This window comes from Phodopus roborovskii, unplaced genomic scaffold (assembly GCF_943737965.1).
Source record: "Phodopus roborovskii unplaced genomic scaffold, PHOROB, whole genome shotgun sequence".
In the NCBI taxonomy this organism is placed as follows: Eukaryota; Metazoa; Chordata; class Mammalia; order Rodentia; family Cricetidae; genus Phodopus; species Phodopus roborovskii.
Window position 1 is genome coordinate 287,667 of NW_026126571.1, and position 14,239 is coordinate 301,905.

Genomic DNA, 14,239 nt, shown 5'->3' on the forward strand with positions numbered 1-14,239 from the left:
GGAAGGTCCTGCTGTACCCAGTGTTGACCAGCACCACTGGCTGGTTGCCATTTAGTCTGCCTGACTTCCCAGACTTGGGCTGTGGGGCTCCTCAGTGATGCTTCTCACACAGAGGAGAGGGCTGGGAGTCTAAACTCCACTCTGGGTCTCAACAGAGCCTCTGCTCACTTCTGCCCTGCACCTCACCTCTCTTCCTGCACAGGAAAGGAGCCTGGTCAGGGCTTCTCCACCTTTTCAGATCCTCTTGGAGCTTCTGGATCATTGAAGAGGGAGGCTGGTGCTGGTGGCTGTGAATCCCCACTGGCCCCTGGCTTCTCCAATCTCACCACCCATTTCCCCTGTTGTGGGGTCTGTTTTCTGTCGTCCCCCCACCCTCCACCCCAGATCTGCCGTGTTTCCTTCTTCCTCTGCCCTCTGCCCTGCTTTGTTCACCTGCTATTTGACTATTTACTCACCCACCTGAGCCCTATCCTCCCACCCTGGCCCCTTGCCATGGCTTTCAAGGGTGTCTAAGGATCTCCTATAAGACATCAAATTACAGCCCTAGAGATACCAACTGAGAGTTTATGGTAGAAAGTCATTTCTAGGACAGGCAGCAGGGGTGTACTGGAAGGCTCCTTCAGCTTCCTTTGTGTAGGTCTGGGGAGCCACGTGGTCCCAAGCTTTTGGAGGATCCAAGCTGAGGCTCTTGCTTGGCTACCCTGCGCAGCAGGTATTGGTATGTTAGTGACAGAAGGAGCAAATGAAGGGATGGTGGGGATCGGAAATGTCCCTGGAGCAGGCAGATTGGAGACAGGCAGGGAGAGTGACTGAGTAGGTGGCACCAGAATGTGTGGCAGCAAAGGCAATTAGATAGCAGCAGGAGATCAAACCAGGCTGGCAAGGCTTCACCACATTTAGACTCTGACTCAACACTCATTGTGGGGGGGGGGCATGGAACTATCCAAGGTCACATAAATGGTTGGGTACTCTTCACACAGCTGATTCAGAGGGTGCCTGGGAGAAAGGGGGAAGAGCTGGCCAACCTTCCCCATCAAAGGCCCTCAAATCTTGCTCTCAAATCCTGTCACTAACTGGCATGTTTAATTTGTAGCTCGCAGATGGGCTGTCAAGCTTGACCCCAACTAACCTGAGGTCTTCTCCATCCAGTCCTCATGTAGGTATTGTTCATTATTTGTTGGCTTGAATTTCCTTGTGAATCTGGGAATAAGAACAAAGGATAAGGAGGAGAGGAGGCATTCCTGGGCATGGTACAGCCGTGGAAGGGCGGGAAGAAGGCTCTGAGGTGTAGTCCCATAAATCTCTGCCTTTGATCAATGTCCTGCCCCTCTTGAGCCTTACTTCAGTCCTGATTACCCATGTGGGCTGGGCTTTGGTGTGGCTGCGAGGGCCAGAGGAGGCAGGCCAGTCTCTAGCTTTGACTCTGCCCTTTGGGTCTTGGGCCTGAGAAGGCTCTTCAGATCTTAGCAGCTAGCCTTCCTTGTTACTGCCAGCGTGCCTGTGGGTATGGCTGAGGACTCCTGGTGGGTCCTGGTATATCCTGAGGTCCAAGTGGTTGGGCCGGTGTCAGCACTGTGGTGCCCAGTTTCTGCCTCTGCTGATCTACGAGGTTCAAGCTTTTTTTGAATTACCTTTTGCGATAAATACATCTCCATTTGCTGCTAAGACTGTTTAGGCATGCACATGTTTTTTAGTACTTGTTTTATGTACTTGTTTATACTTCAAGTTTTACAATGTTAGATTTATATTGCATTTTAAATAATCTGCATTACAAAGCTTAAACATAGTGTGAATGCTCTCCATATATATATACATATATATACACATATGTAAATGAATGTCACATGGGCCCTCCAGAAGGGCTAACTACTCACCACTGGACATTTGATTGGTTAATTCTCACTGTTGTTCTCTTTTACATCCTTAGAAAGTTTAGTTTGCTATCTATAGGTCAGGTCATTTAATTTATTCCGAGGTGTTTTGTAGCCTTTATTACTATTCTCAGTGGAATATCTTTCTTTTTTGTGACTATAATTCTTGCCTTCAATCCTCCTCTTCCTTCTCCCCTCCCTCCCCTCCTCTCCTTACCTCTCTTCTGTGGCAGGAATTAAGCCCAGGGCCTGTGCTTGCTAGGCAAGTTCTGTAACCGTGAACTGCACTGCCAGGTCCTGCAACAGTCTAAGTGTTCAGTCTTATCAGTATAATTTAGTATCTATCAAGATGATACTTTACATTACTCTGATAATATACAGCCCCAGGTCCCTGGGGGGTAAACCCAAGCCTTGCTGTCTTTCAAGGGTTCATAGCTTACTCAGGCTGAAACCCTCTTCCCTAAGACTAACAGGAGGTCAGCTGGCTGGCTGGACAAGTTGGTTAGACTGGACTATTAAATACCAACATGCAGACTCCACACCACTGTGCATCTTATCTTCCAGTCATCTGACACAAGCCAAGCTCCCTTTGGTTCTGGAAGTGCTGAATGGAGGACCGTTATCCTTTCACTTAAAATCACAGCCAACATGTAATATCTGTGATGTTTAGCCTTTAGTTTATTAAAGTTTGAGAAGAGTGTAATGATGCTACAAAACATCAGTGTGGAGTTCTTTGAACCTTTAAAAAAAGCTGAAAGCTTAAGTTCAAAATTTATAGGTTTTTCTTTTTCATATTTGTGTCATTACATTGTTAGTGCAGTTGGCATGAAGAGGGTGGAAACAGACACAGCTTGCTTGCTGGGAGCTGCTGAGGGTATGTAAGAGCAGCTGCAGGCCTGCAGGGGCGCTGGCCTTTATGTGGCAGACTTTGGAGGGAGTCTGTCCATCTCGGGCAAGGAAAATTCTCTCATCTACCTACCTTTGAGTTAGACTGGTTGATATTTATTTAGGATTTCTGCACTGTTGCTAGTGTTGCTTTGAGCAGTCTTAATTCAGCTTTGATGCCAGATTACACTAGCTCCTCACATCTTCCACACCTGCCACTAGTGCCTCTACTGGTGAGCAGTCACTGCAGCCTTAGGATGACTTTTTAAATCTCTCCCTCCCTCCCCCCCCCTCTCTCTCTTTCTCTCTCTCTCTCTCTCTCTCTCTCTCTCTCTCTCTCTCTCTCTCTCTCTCTCTCTGTGTGTGTGTGTGTGTGTGTGTGTGTGTGTGGTTATAGGCTAGATCTACATATTAAGGAGAACATGCATTTTTTTTCCGCCCTAAGCTTGAATCACCTCACTTGATACCATATTTTTCAGATTGATCCATTTTCCTGAAAGTGATTTTGTTTTTCTTCATAGCTGAATAAAACTCCATCATGTAGATGTTCCGTACTGTCATTACCTGTTCATCTGTTGATGTGTCTTTAGGCTGACTCTGTTCCTTGTTCTTTAGAGGTGCATTTTCCAGTTAGTTGTTTATTCATTTGTAAATGAAAATCAGCCCTCATGTATGCTGGTCCTGTTTTCTAAACCTGTACTACAATTTTTATTAATTCTCTTGATTCAAGTGTTCTGAGTTTCAGTCAGTTATGTATTTCGCTTCTTTTGTTTGTGTTTTTTGTCTTTATTGTTTCCTTTTCCTGCCTTATTGCACTGGCTAAGACCTCTAGGTTGGTGTTTATGTGATAGATTATTGAAAGTATTCTTTTCTGTTCCGACTTTTTTAATGAATGCTTTTGGCTTATCAAGGAGTATGGAACTTAAGAGCTGAATGACGACTTGATAGTTAACATCTGTTACCAGGAATGCTGTTGTGCCGATTGCTTCTCAAGCATCTGTTGAAATGGTCATGTGATTTTTCTCCTTTGTTCTGTTCTTTCAGTTCTGAAACAGCTTCACATATATGAAGCAAAGCAACCAGGTCATGACATATTTTCTTGACATGTTCCATCTTCAGATGTTTAGTTCTGTCTGTCTTTGGTTCTTTCTCTTTTTTTTTTTCTTTCTTTCTTTCTTTCTTTCTTTCTTTCTTTCTTTTTTTTTTTTTAAACATAGTCCTGGCTCTCCTGGAACTCACAGAGATCTGCCTGCTTCTGCTTCCTGAGTGCTGGGATTTAAGGCATGTGCATGGCTCCAAGATTTCTTTTTGCCTCAGTTTAGTGAATGATAACTACTTGGGATGTCTTCCTTTATGCCCTCCAGCTTCAGTGTCTAGGTAATACTCATCTTATAAGTAGCTTGGGTGAAAATGAACTTTCTCTGGTCTCTAAGAAGACAGAATATGCCTGGCATCATCATTGCATGTATTTGACAAATTCACTTGTAACGCTGTCTAGACTTAGCATTCTTCTTGGGATATTTTAAAGTGCTGTTGTAATTTTAAGAATTTTTATAGGACCTTTGAGATTTTCTGCTTCTAGGTGAGTCACTTTTGGTGATTTATATTTTATAGGAATGTATCCATTTCCTCCCCAAATATTGGCATAGCGACTTTTTGTAATGCCCTCTTAATTTTTTCTAGTTTTTCTTCTCCATCTACCTTTATTTCTAGGTTTTTTTTTATTATTCTTGTTACACATTATCAAATTATTTTAATCATTTTCAAAGAATCAATTTTTGAGTTGATCTTCCATTTTGTTTCCTTATTTCCTAGCTGATTAATATTTTATTTCCTTCCTCCTATTTGGGGTGTTTATTGTACTTTTAACCTCTATTGTAAACATCGAAGGCTATAAATTTCCCTGTTAAGTATTCTGTTATGCTTCCCACAGGACTTGGCAAAGAGTATTTTTGCCATTTTTCAATATTTTCTTGTTTCATTTTGACACCTGAGTTGTCTAAAAACATGTTGGAAGTTCCTAAATTATATTTCAAGTTATCTTTCTGTTGTTGTTGATACTGGCATAGCTTAGCTTTATTGTGGTCCAGAGGATGTACGCTGTGTGTAATAGTACTCAGGAGTGACCTTTATGGCCCAGGAAAAGGTCCATTTTTATGACTGTCTTGTGTAAGCCTGAAGAATGTGTGTTCTTCAAATGTGTTTTATAGGCTACACTCAGGACACTTTGTTAATGTATTATCAAAACTTGGGTTCCTTTGTTTTGTTTAATTTAAAAAACTATATGTGTGAGTCTGTGTGTGGTGTGTATACATAAATGCAGATGCCTGTGGAGGCCAGAAGAGGGTGTCTGATCTCCAGAAGCTGTAATTACAGGTGGCTGTGAGCCACCTGACATGGATGCTGGAAACTTAACTTGGATTGGATTACGAGAGCAGTTTGTTTATATATATATATATATATATATATATATATATATGTGTGTGTGTGTGTGTGTGTGTGTGTGTGTGTGTGTGTGTGTGTGTGTATGTATGTATGTATGTGTGTATATATATATATATGTTTTACCATAACCATACACAGGGCTACAGCCCTGGCTGTCCTGGAATTTGCTAAGTAGACCAAGTTGGCTTCAAACTCACAGAGATTCACCTGTTCCTGCTTCTTGAGGCCTGGGATTAAGACATGTATCAATCCACCTGGATTCTCTATTCTTTAAAAGTGCTTCATCCTATCAATTTTTACTGAGTTTTTGATTGTTTTTCCATCTTACTCTTTCCTTCCTTCCTTCCTTCCTTTTTTTCTTTTTCTTTCTCTCTCGCCCCTGTCTCTGTTTTTCAAGACAGGGTTTCTCTGTGTAACAGTCTTGCCTGTCCTGGAACTGGCTTGTAGACCAGGCTGGCCTCGAACTCACTGAGATCTGCCTGCCCTAGCCTCCCAAGTGCTAGGATTAAAGGTGTGTGAGCCACCTCTGCCAAACCTTATTTAATCTTTGATTTGGCAAAGCCTAATTTAATTCACATGTACAGCTTCTTCCAGAATATGATTGAGAATCGAATGCTCTTTTGTTGGACATGTCAGTTCATATTGTAAATTACATGTAAGTCCGATTTTTTTTTAAGCACTCAGTTTTCTTCTAGCTGTGTTCAGATTTACTATTCTCTTTGTGTAATAGCCTCCTTCCTCTGATTTTACTTTTTCTTTAAGGAGAATCTGTTGAAATTCTTATGTGGGAATCAATTTATTTGAAGCTTTTCTGCTTTCTAATTTTTGAAAATACTTTTGTTTCAGCCTCAGCTTCAGACTACAGCTTCACTGACATTATTTCTGTCAACAGTGTCTCCCTCTGAAGATGTTTCCATTTTCATTGGTTTTGGGTAGTTCTCAATTGCCATCTCTTCCAATGTTATCTAGTCCCTGTTCTTTTCATCATTTCCTCTGGAGCTCTGAGGAGACAACCATGGATCATCCCAATCCTCCACACCAACTAAATTTGCATGTTACATCTGACACTTTATCTGTGGCTTCTGCATTTATAGATTGAAAATATTCAAAAAATGATTGTGCCCATGGCAAACACACACAATCATTTCCTCACCTAATGCAGCTTAATAACTATTAACATAGCATTTGCTTCACACTGAGCATTGCAAGCAGTATAGAGATGATTGACAATATGCAGGAGGAGGATGTGTGTAAGTTATATGCAAATTATACACAATCATAGGTAAAGGCTTGAACGTCTTCATATTATGACCACTGAGGTTTACTCTGTTAATTTATTTTTTTAAAATATTTATTTTATTATTTATTTATGTGCATGCATGTGTCTGTGTGCATACAAGTGTCTATAGAGGCCAGAAGAGGACATTGGAGTTATAGATGGTTGTGAGCCATTCCATGTGAGTGCTGGGAACAAAACTTTGGTCCCCTGGAAGAGCAGCAAGCACTCTTAACTGCTGAACATCTCTCCATCCATGGGAATGAATTTTTTAAAAATAGATTTATTGTATTTTTAAAATATGTGTATGTGTGCATGTGTGTGAGTATGTGCATGGCAGTGAGGGTACCCAATGAGGTCAGAGGCACTGGATCCCCCTGGAATTGGAGTTCCAGACTGTTGTGTGAACTGGGGTCCTCTGTAAGAATGCTTCATGCTTCTTCTATCCACCAAACCATCTCTCCAGCCCCACGGTTTTGTTTTCTTAATGATACACTTACAGTGATTTCTAACGATCCATCTTCTATTTATTATTTAATGTTACTAGTTTCTGATCTGATATTTAATCCAGTTTACTGGATTTGAACGTTCTTTCTTCTCCAGTCTGTTTAGTTTAAGGTCTCTGTCTGTTTTTTGTTTCCGGGATGGTCTTTGGTTCACATGTTATTTCTGACACTTCTGCTTTCTGTTCTCACGGGTCTGCTTCTGCTGCCGGTTGATCCTCACTGGCACGGGCTCATGGCATCTTGTTCCTCATGTGTTGCACTATTTTTTGATCATGAACTCATGCTCTTTGGAACTTTATCTGAGAATTCTTTGAGGCCTGGATGGAAGTCACATTCTTCCAGAGAAGATGCGTGTTTACTTTTACCAGAAGCCTGGAGACACTACAAACCCAGATTCACTTCAAACTAAATGTTCAGCTGTGGCTTTTGGGGTCCCATAGTCAGTATGCATTTGGCTCCTCATTTCTCTGGATTTTTCATTTCTCATTCTTTACCCCCTCATCATCTCCAGAGTGAATCAAGAAGGTTTTAAAGATGCCTGCTGATGTGACTAGCTTGCTGGGGAGATTTCTCTGGTTGTCTAGTGTGCCTTTTAGCTGGAAATTGAAATCTGTTTCAATTTGAAATCTGACAGTCCTGTTTTCCATCAAGCAGGTTATGTCTCCTCCAGGACCCAGAGCTCTGGTTTCCTGTCAATGGCATCTTCTCCAAACGTCCCACGAACATGAACAAAGCCGTTTGTTCTGGGTTGGACTTAGCTCTTTGGCTCAGGGAAACATTTTTCTCGGTCCTCAGATTGTTTCCTTCTTTTGATCCACAGTGCCATCTTCCTGTCCTTTGCTTAGTCTTACAGAGATGGAAGTTCTTACTCATTGAGTAACGGGAGCTCAGGTAGAGTCTGCCCCTGAATGCACAGACCATTTTAGAGTCAAAGCATATCAACAAGAGATGGTGACAGTCTAGAGTTGCTGGAACTTTACTTTGCCAGTTGGGAATCTAACAGGGTGAAAGAAACCAGAAGGAACCCAGAACCACAGGCTCTTACCACGGGTTTTTCTGTGAGCTGACGACTTTGTGTTTGCTATGGCAGCCAGCATCATCTAATGAAGTCAGAGCCATAGTTGTTGCCAATGGACTCCTGTGTAAGAGTTTCCTAAGTAAAGCAGAATTGACCTTTTACACTAGGCTATCTGGACAGGAGTATCATTGGGGAAACTTCCTACAGTGTTGGCTGAGGAGATTCTAAAGTTTGTGGCATCCCCTAACCCTGTTCAAGCTTCCACATGAATCCCAGCTTGCATTTTTAGGGAGAACAATGGCTGCCTGGTCCATGAGACCCTGGACATTGTTCTAGCTCATGGCTTCTCTGTAGGCCATACAAGTAGAGGAGAAACTTCTGCTTGGAAGTAGGTAAGAAATTTAATGGTAACTGGCCAAGGATGACAGATATGTCTATCTCTGAAAGTGGGGACGGCTTTATTACTCAGACCCCTGCATCTGTGATGATGCTTGTGCAAACATTACCACTATTCAAGGATGACTTTTTTCACCGTTCTTCCAGGGTAGCTCACTTGCTTGTCATTTTCTATGCCCACATTCCTCTCACTGAGAAGTAACACTCTATGGGAGGACATTCTTTCCTACTGAGGTGATTTTAACCTCTTCTTGTCTTGACCTAGCACTCATCTAGATCAAGGTCACTTTCTCCAAAAACAGCCTTATTTTCCTCAATTCCAAGTTTGGAGAGAATGCCTTATTGTGATTCATGAGTCTCGACAGCAATTTATCCCAGGGCTTTGAAGTAGATGTTTTTTGACCAAAGCAATCAGTTACAGGGCGTCAATCATGAGCAAGGAGCATTTCCAGAGGCTGCTCGTCTCTGGGCTGTGAGTACAAACCTGCACCTCTGTTAACCTTAACCATGTTCAGTGTGTGTGTGTGTGTGTGTGTGTGTGTGTGTGTGTGTATGTGCGTGTATGCATATGTGTCGTATGCAGGCCATAGGTCTATGTTAGACATTTTCTTAGCCATTCTCCACCTTCTTTTTGAGACAGTCTCTTACTGAGTCTGAAGCTTGCCTGGCCAGCCAGCAAGTCCCAGAGAGTCTTCTGTTTCTATTAGCACTAGTATCACAGGCATGCTGCCATGCCCAGCTTCTTGTCTAGGTTCTAGGGATTGAACTCGGATCTTCATGCTTGAAAGACTTTACTGACGCAACATCTCCGCAGCTTACATACTCATAATTATACCTTATTCCTGTATCTGTCAGCTGAGCTACTTAGGAGATAGATGTAGGTTTCCTAAGGACATGTATTCATGGTATTAGGGATGTCAGAATCAATATGGATATTTGAAAGTTGCAGGATCTTCTGCCATTAACCATATCCCTGATGTCCATGGTATGGGTGCATACTGGTCTCTGTAACTCCCATGAGCTCTGGTGAGATGTTTGATGCTTGTCCTTGGTGTCATTTGGATCTTCCTTATGATTCATTCTCTCATTTTCTCTGAACAAATACAAATCGCCCATCAAATGACAAGTGAAGGGATGGGGTGGGGTGGGGGCGAGGGGAGGGAAGTCAGAGCTGCAATCTGTTAGCTATTTGGAGTAATTGGTTATTTGCTGTGTGTGCGGGTTGGGAAGCCCAGCACATACTTTACGGTCTCTCCTGTTACGGGGGCTGGAGTCACCCGCCGATATTGGATCCTGGTTGCTGGAGCCCTTGGCTCGGGGCGCCTTTCCCCTGCTTGGCATTCCTGTGGTCTCCTTGGGGGTGCACCCCTCCTCCCTCAGTGCACACTGCAGGGGGGACAGCCTGGGGTGAAACGTCTGGCAAACTCCAGGCCCCCATCAAGGAGGAGGCAGCCCTAGCTCCTTCCAGCCGGCCTTCCTTACTTCTGCCCTCACTCTGCTACCACCCTCCTCCCAAAGGGGTCTTTCCCCTGGCATGAGGGACCTACTTGCCCATCCATAGAAAAAGATTCTTCTCTTTCTTATATTTTTGGTTGTGAGCCTAGCCTTTAATGGCTGAGCCATCTCACCAGCCCGATTCTTCTCTTTCTTAGAGGGATATCCAGAGCTTTTCCTGACAACCTACTGGCCAGAGAGCTTTCACCAGCATTTAACATAATGCCTTCTTATCCTTCCTGGTCCTGTACATGCTCTACTCTCTTGTCTGGGTTAAAAGGAGCTTGGAAGTTGCTCAGCCTTCTGTGCTGAGCACAAGACTCCTTTGGGGCTCTTGGTGAAGCTTCATCCCTCACCCTGTGACTTTGACACATCCCTACAGGAGCCGAGGCACAGGGAATCAAAACCGAGTAACAACTTTGACAAAGATTTGAAAAGTTAACGTGATTTTGCGTATGAAAATGCACATGGTAACTAGAAAGTGGGTTGACTTTGGCACAGAGAGAGCTCCCCCCAAATCCCTTTTAAATTGAATTTAAGATAGCTAATATTAGTGTCTGTAGTTTGATGGATGCTTCTGCAGTCCTGGTAAGGCCTTAAAAAATAGTTTTTCTCTTAAGTAGATTGCTGGAACTCTTGTTAAGCAAAACTGTCTCCACAAGCAGAACGAAGGTTAGGTAAGCTTCTGCGTCCCCTGGGCCCTTCTGGAACCACCACAGATTCCGAATTAGAGATGTTACATTGCTTTCTTCATAGGATTGAAGGCTCATCTGGAATCTCCTTTCTCTCAGCCCACTGAGTAGATTCCATTCTCTCAGGCGTTCTGCATGATACCCTCGGGGAGCCACGTTGTAGGCCAAGTGCCCAACTTAGATTTCTGAGTCTGGAAATGGCTAACAGCCCAATTCCCTTGGGCCTCTCACCCATGTGTTCAGAAACCTGGATTTCCTCAGGCCTTTCATGCATATGTCCAGAAGTCCAACTTCTCCCAGGTCCCTCATCCATGTGGCAAGTAGCCTGGTTCCCTACAGGTCCTTATTTACATATTCAGCAAGCCCAATTCCCAGGTCAGAAAGCCTGGGTTCCCCAAAGACACCCTGCTCAGTAGGGCCCCTGTCTATAAGAGCCTGACAGATAATCAGGCCATCTTTGCTGACACTCATGTGTGCATATTTACTCAGCCTTGGAAAAGAATTGAGCTAAAGACCTTCCTTCTCTTACCCTCTGCTGACCCAGCTTAAAGGCTGGATGCATGGCATAGGGACCCTTCTACTGACCAGGAGGCATGGCATAGGCACCCTTCTACAGACAAGGCTAATGTTCAGGGAGAGTCAAAAAGAGGCTGGAGATGATTGATGTTTGCTGTGAGTGCCTAGAGTTCTTCTGAGTCATTGGTCGTGGGATTTGGGCATCTGTCTTTTGGGGGTATCAAGTGGTTTACTGTGCACAGGGTAGGTTTGAAGTCATATCTTGGCTGTGTCAGCCTGAGGACATACTTATTGCTTGTGTGTTTGTGCTTGTGTGTCAGGAGCAAATTGTCCTTCATTTTTCAGACTTTGGGAAATTGACACCCTGCCATGATTTGAATCGTGAAGATGTTGCACCCGAGTTAGCAAAATTGTGTATCAACACTGAGAGTGTTGGCACTGTCTACAGGAACAGTTGCCATGATAACCAACACTAGGCTCAGAATATTTCTTAGACATCAACACAGATCCTCATAATATCCTGTTGTCTGACTACTGAAAATCATTTCTCTAAGAGAGGAATAGCTTTCTGTGTAGTCTAGGATAGTGACTAAATTTAGCAAACAGAAGCCCGTTGCTTCATTTAGAAGAGGGTATGTGCTTCTACATAGTGATCTTCAGCTTAGCTTTATGACCTTGGTGGTGGACAAGCTTGACCAGCAGGTCTTCTCTTTGATTCAAGTGGATGCTGTGGGAAGAGAAGCCCTGTCCATGAGCTGCCCCAGGAAACACAAGCCTGTCACCTCAGCCACTTGGGAGGTTGAGATAATCAGGATTGATATAGCTGTAGACCATCCTAGGCAACTTAGTGAGACTCTGTCTCAAACTAAAAAAAGCTAAAGGGGGCATATAATTCACTAGTAGAGCACTTAGCATGCACAGGCTTTGGGTTCCATCTCCAGTGTGTGTGTGTGTGTGTGTGTGTGTGTGTGTGTGTGTGTGTGTGTGTGTGTGTGTTTGCTCCTGTTACCCAGTTTCTACTCCCTGACTTCACAAGGGGTGTTAGAATTTTTGCTACCAGTTTTACTTTGGTCATGAGAGGCATGAAGCACTGGGGTGATGATGTTTGGACCACACCGTGCTGACTCAGGTCTTGGAAGATTAGGGTGCCTGTTTGACTGTGTTTGTTGCTCAGCTTTATTTGGTCAACAACTGAATGTTGGCTATTAGCTGTGATCCAAGAGGGTTCAGTCCATGCCTTGGTCAAACTGACTTTGCTGGAAAGATGAATGGCTTGAAACCTGGGCATGGGATGACACAGGGGCAATGGCCAGGTTTCTGGCTCAGGCTTCAGATAACACTTTAGAAACCTGTCTTTGTATTTCTTCATGGTCCAAGGTTGATGCTTAGCTATTGCCAGATGAGGTCAAGGACACAGATGGTATTGGACGCCATAGGACCAGTGTCCTCCCTATGTGGGGTGGAGACTCAGCTTCTGGGGCATACCTGGCTAAGACTGGAAGGTTCACCTCAAGGCTGTGCTAATTTATTTTGAAACTTCTTTGGCAGGTGAAATGGGCTTGAGATAACTCCCCCAGAATCCAGGCTGGGGTAATGACAGGAATGATATTTTCAAGTCATATCCGTGTGTTAAAAATATCACTTTATTTTCTGTAAGTCAACTTAATCTTCCTTTGAGCTCTCATTTTTTCCTAATGGCAGAAAATCCTTGGTAATCTTAGGCATTTTAGGTTTAAACTTAGTCACTTTGGGCTTACTTTACCCTCCACACCCCAGAGTGGGGGATGTTGGCTAAATTCTGGTTTGGCCTCTCTTAATGTTATTTCTCCAGGGAGGGTGGACTGGTTCCCAGTACCAGTGCACCCTGGCGTCTCTAGGCTCTGACTTGGGGACACATGTATCAGATTGTGTTCTCTGAAATCTTCTCTTAATCTCACATCTCCTGGTTCTCTCTCTCTCTCTCTCTCTCTCTCTCTCTCTCTCTCTCTCTCTCTCTCTCTTCCCCCATCCTCTTTCCCTGCTGTCCTAACTTAGAGGCTTAGCTGTGTTGTGTGTAACACTAATGTCCCATGTCACTCTGAGGTCTATAGGAAGTGCCAAGGACTTTTTAAAAAAAAAATTATATCTGTGCAGCTTCCTGTCCATTGACCTGGCATAGTTCCTCTAATGACTTCTGGATAGCTGTATACCAGCTTATCTTTGGCTATATTGCAAGTTTAAGGCCAGCCTGCTAGATGTAGAACTTTCCCTCAAAGCAACAACAGCAATAGCCTAGTAAAAACATCCCAGCACTGGGGAGGCAGAGGCAGGCAGATCTCTATGAGTTCGAGGTCAGCCTGGTCTACAGAGTGAGTTCCAGGACAGCCAGAGCTGTTACATAGAGAAACTCTGTCTTGAAAACCCAAAAATAAAATAAAAATTTAAAAAGCTGAGCATGCAGCAAGCATCAGGGACTATTTGGTGCTCAATGGCTTGTTTGCTAAAACAAAACAATATTTTTTGTTTTATTGTGATTGTGTGTGCATGTGTATGTGTGTGTGTGGGGGGGGGAGAGACAGACATACAGAGACATGTTTGCCACTAATGTGGAGGTCAAAGCATAGTTTTGGAGTCATTTCTTGCCTTCCACCTTGTTGATCAAGGATCTCTATTGTTTCTGCCTCACTATGAGTTCTAGGCTAGCCCATGAGCATCTGGAATCATTTTCTGCTCTGTCTCCCATCTCTCCATGGGTTCACAGATGCCCACCACTGTTACAGCTCTTCATGTGATTCTGGGGATTGAATTTAGGCTTGTGCAGCAAGCACCCAAAGCTACTGAGCCATCTCTTAGGTACCATGGCACCAAACTCTTGCTTGCTTGGGACATGTCCTTGAGATTCCTATTGTTCTTTAGTGTGAACTTTTAGGCTTTTTTGTGATCATTTGTCTTTTTTTTTTTTTTTTTTTTTTTTTTGAGATGTCTGTCAACTCAAGCCCTTATTTAAAGTGTACAGTTTGGCAGTCCCCTACCCCACCCTGGTGTACTAAAAGAGTTGTGCAGTCATCCCCATAATCCATTTTAGAATATAGTCCTCACTACAGGAAAGAACACCCACTCCCTGTAGCCTCCAACCATCTCCATCTCTACTCTGCTTTTCA

General features: G+C 43.5%; 1 protein-coding gene across 23 annotated transcripts in view; it reads left to right on the forward strand.

Annotated features, from left to right (window-relative positions):
• Dysf (dysferlin) overlaps window positions 1-14,239 on the forward strand; it is a 183,464-nt gene that overhangs the window by 134,392 nt on the left and 34,833 nt on the right. For 14 of the 23 annotated variants that reach the window (XM_051203114.1, XM_051203124.1, XM_051203122.1 and 11 more), the window contains one exon: window positions 1,094-1,156. The exons of the other annotated variants lie outside the window; for them this stretch is intronic. In XM_051203114.1, the coding sequence (XP_051059071.1) occupies window positions 1,094-1,156 (63 nt within the window). The remainder of the gene's footprint in view (window positions 1-1,093; window positions 1,157-14,239) is intronic. 23 annotated transcript variants of the gene reach the window in all.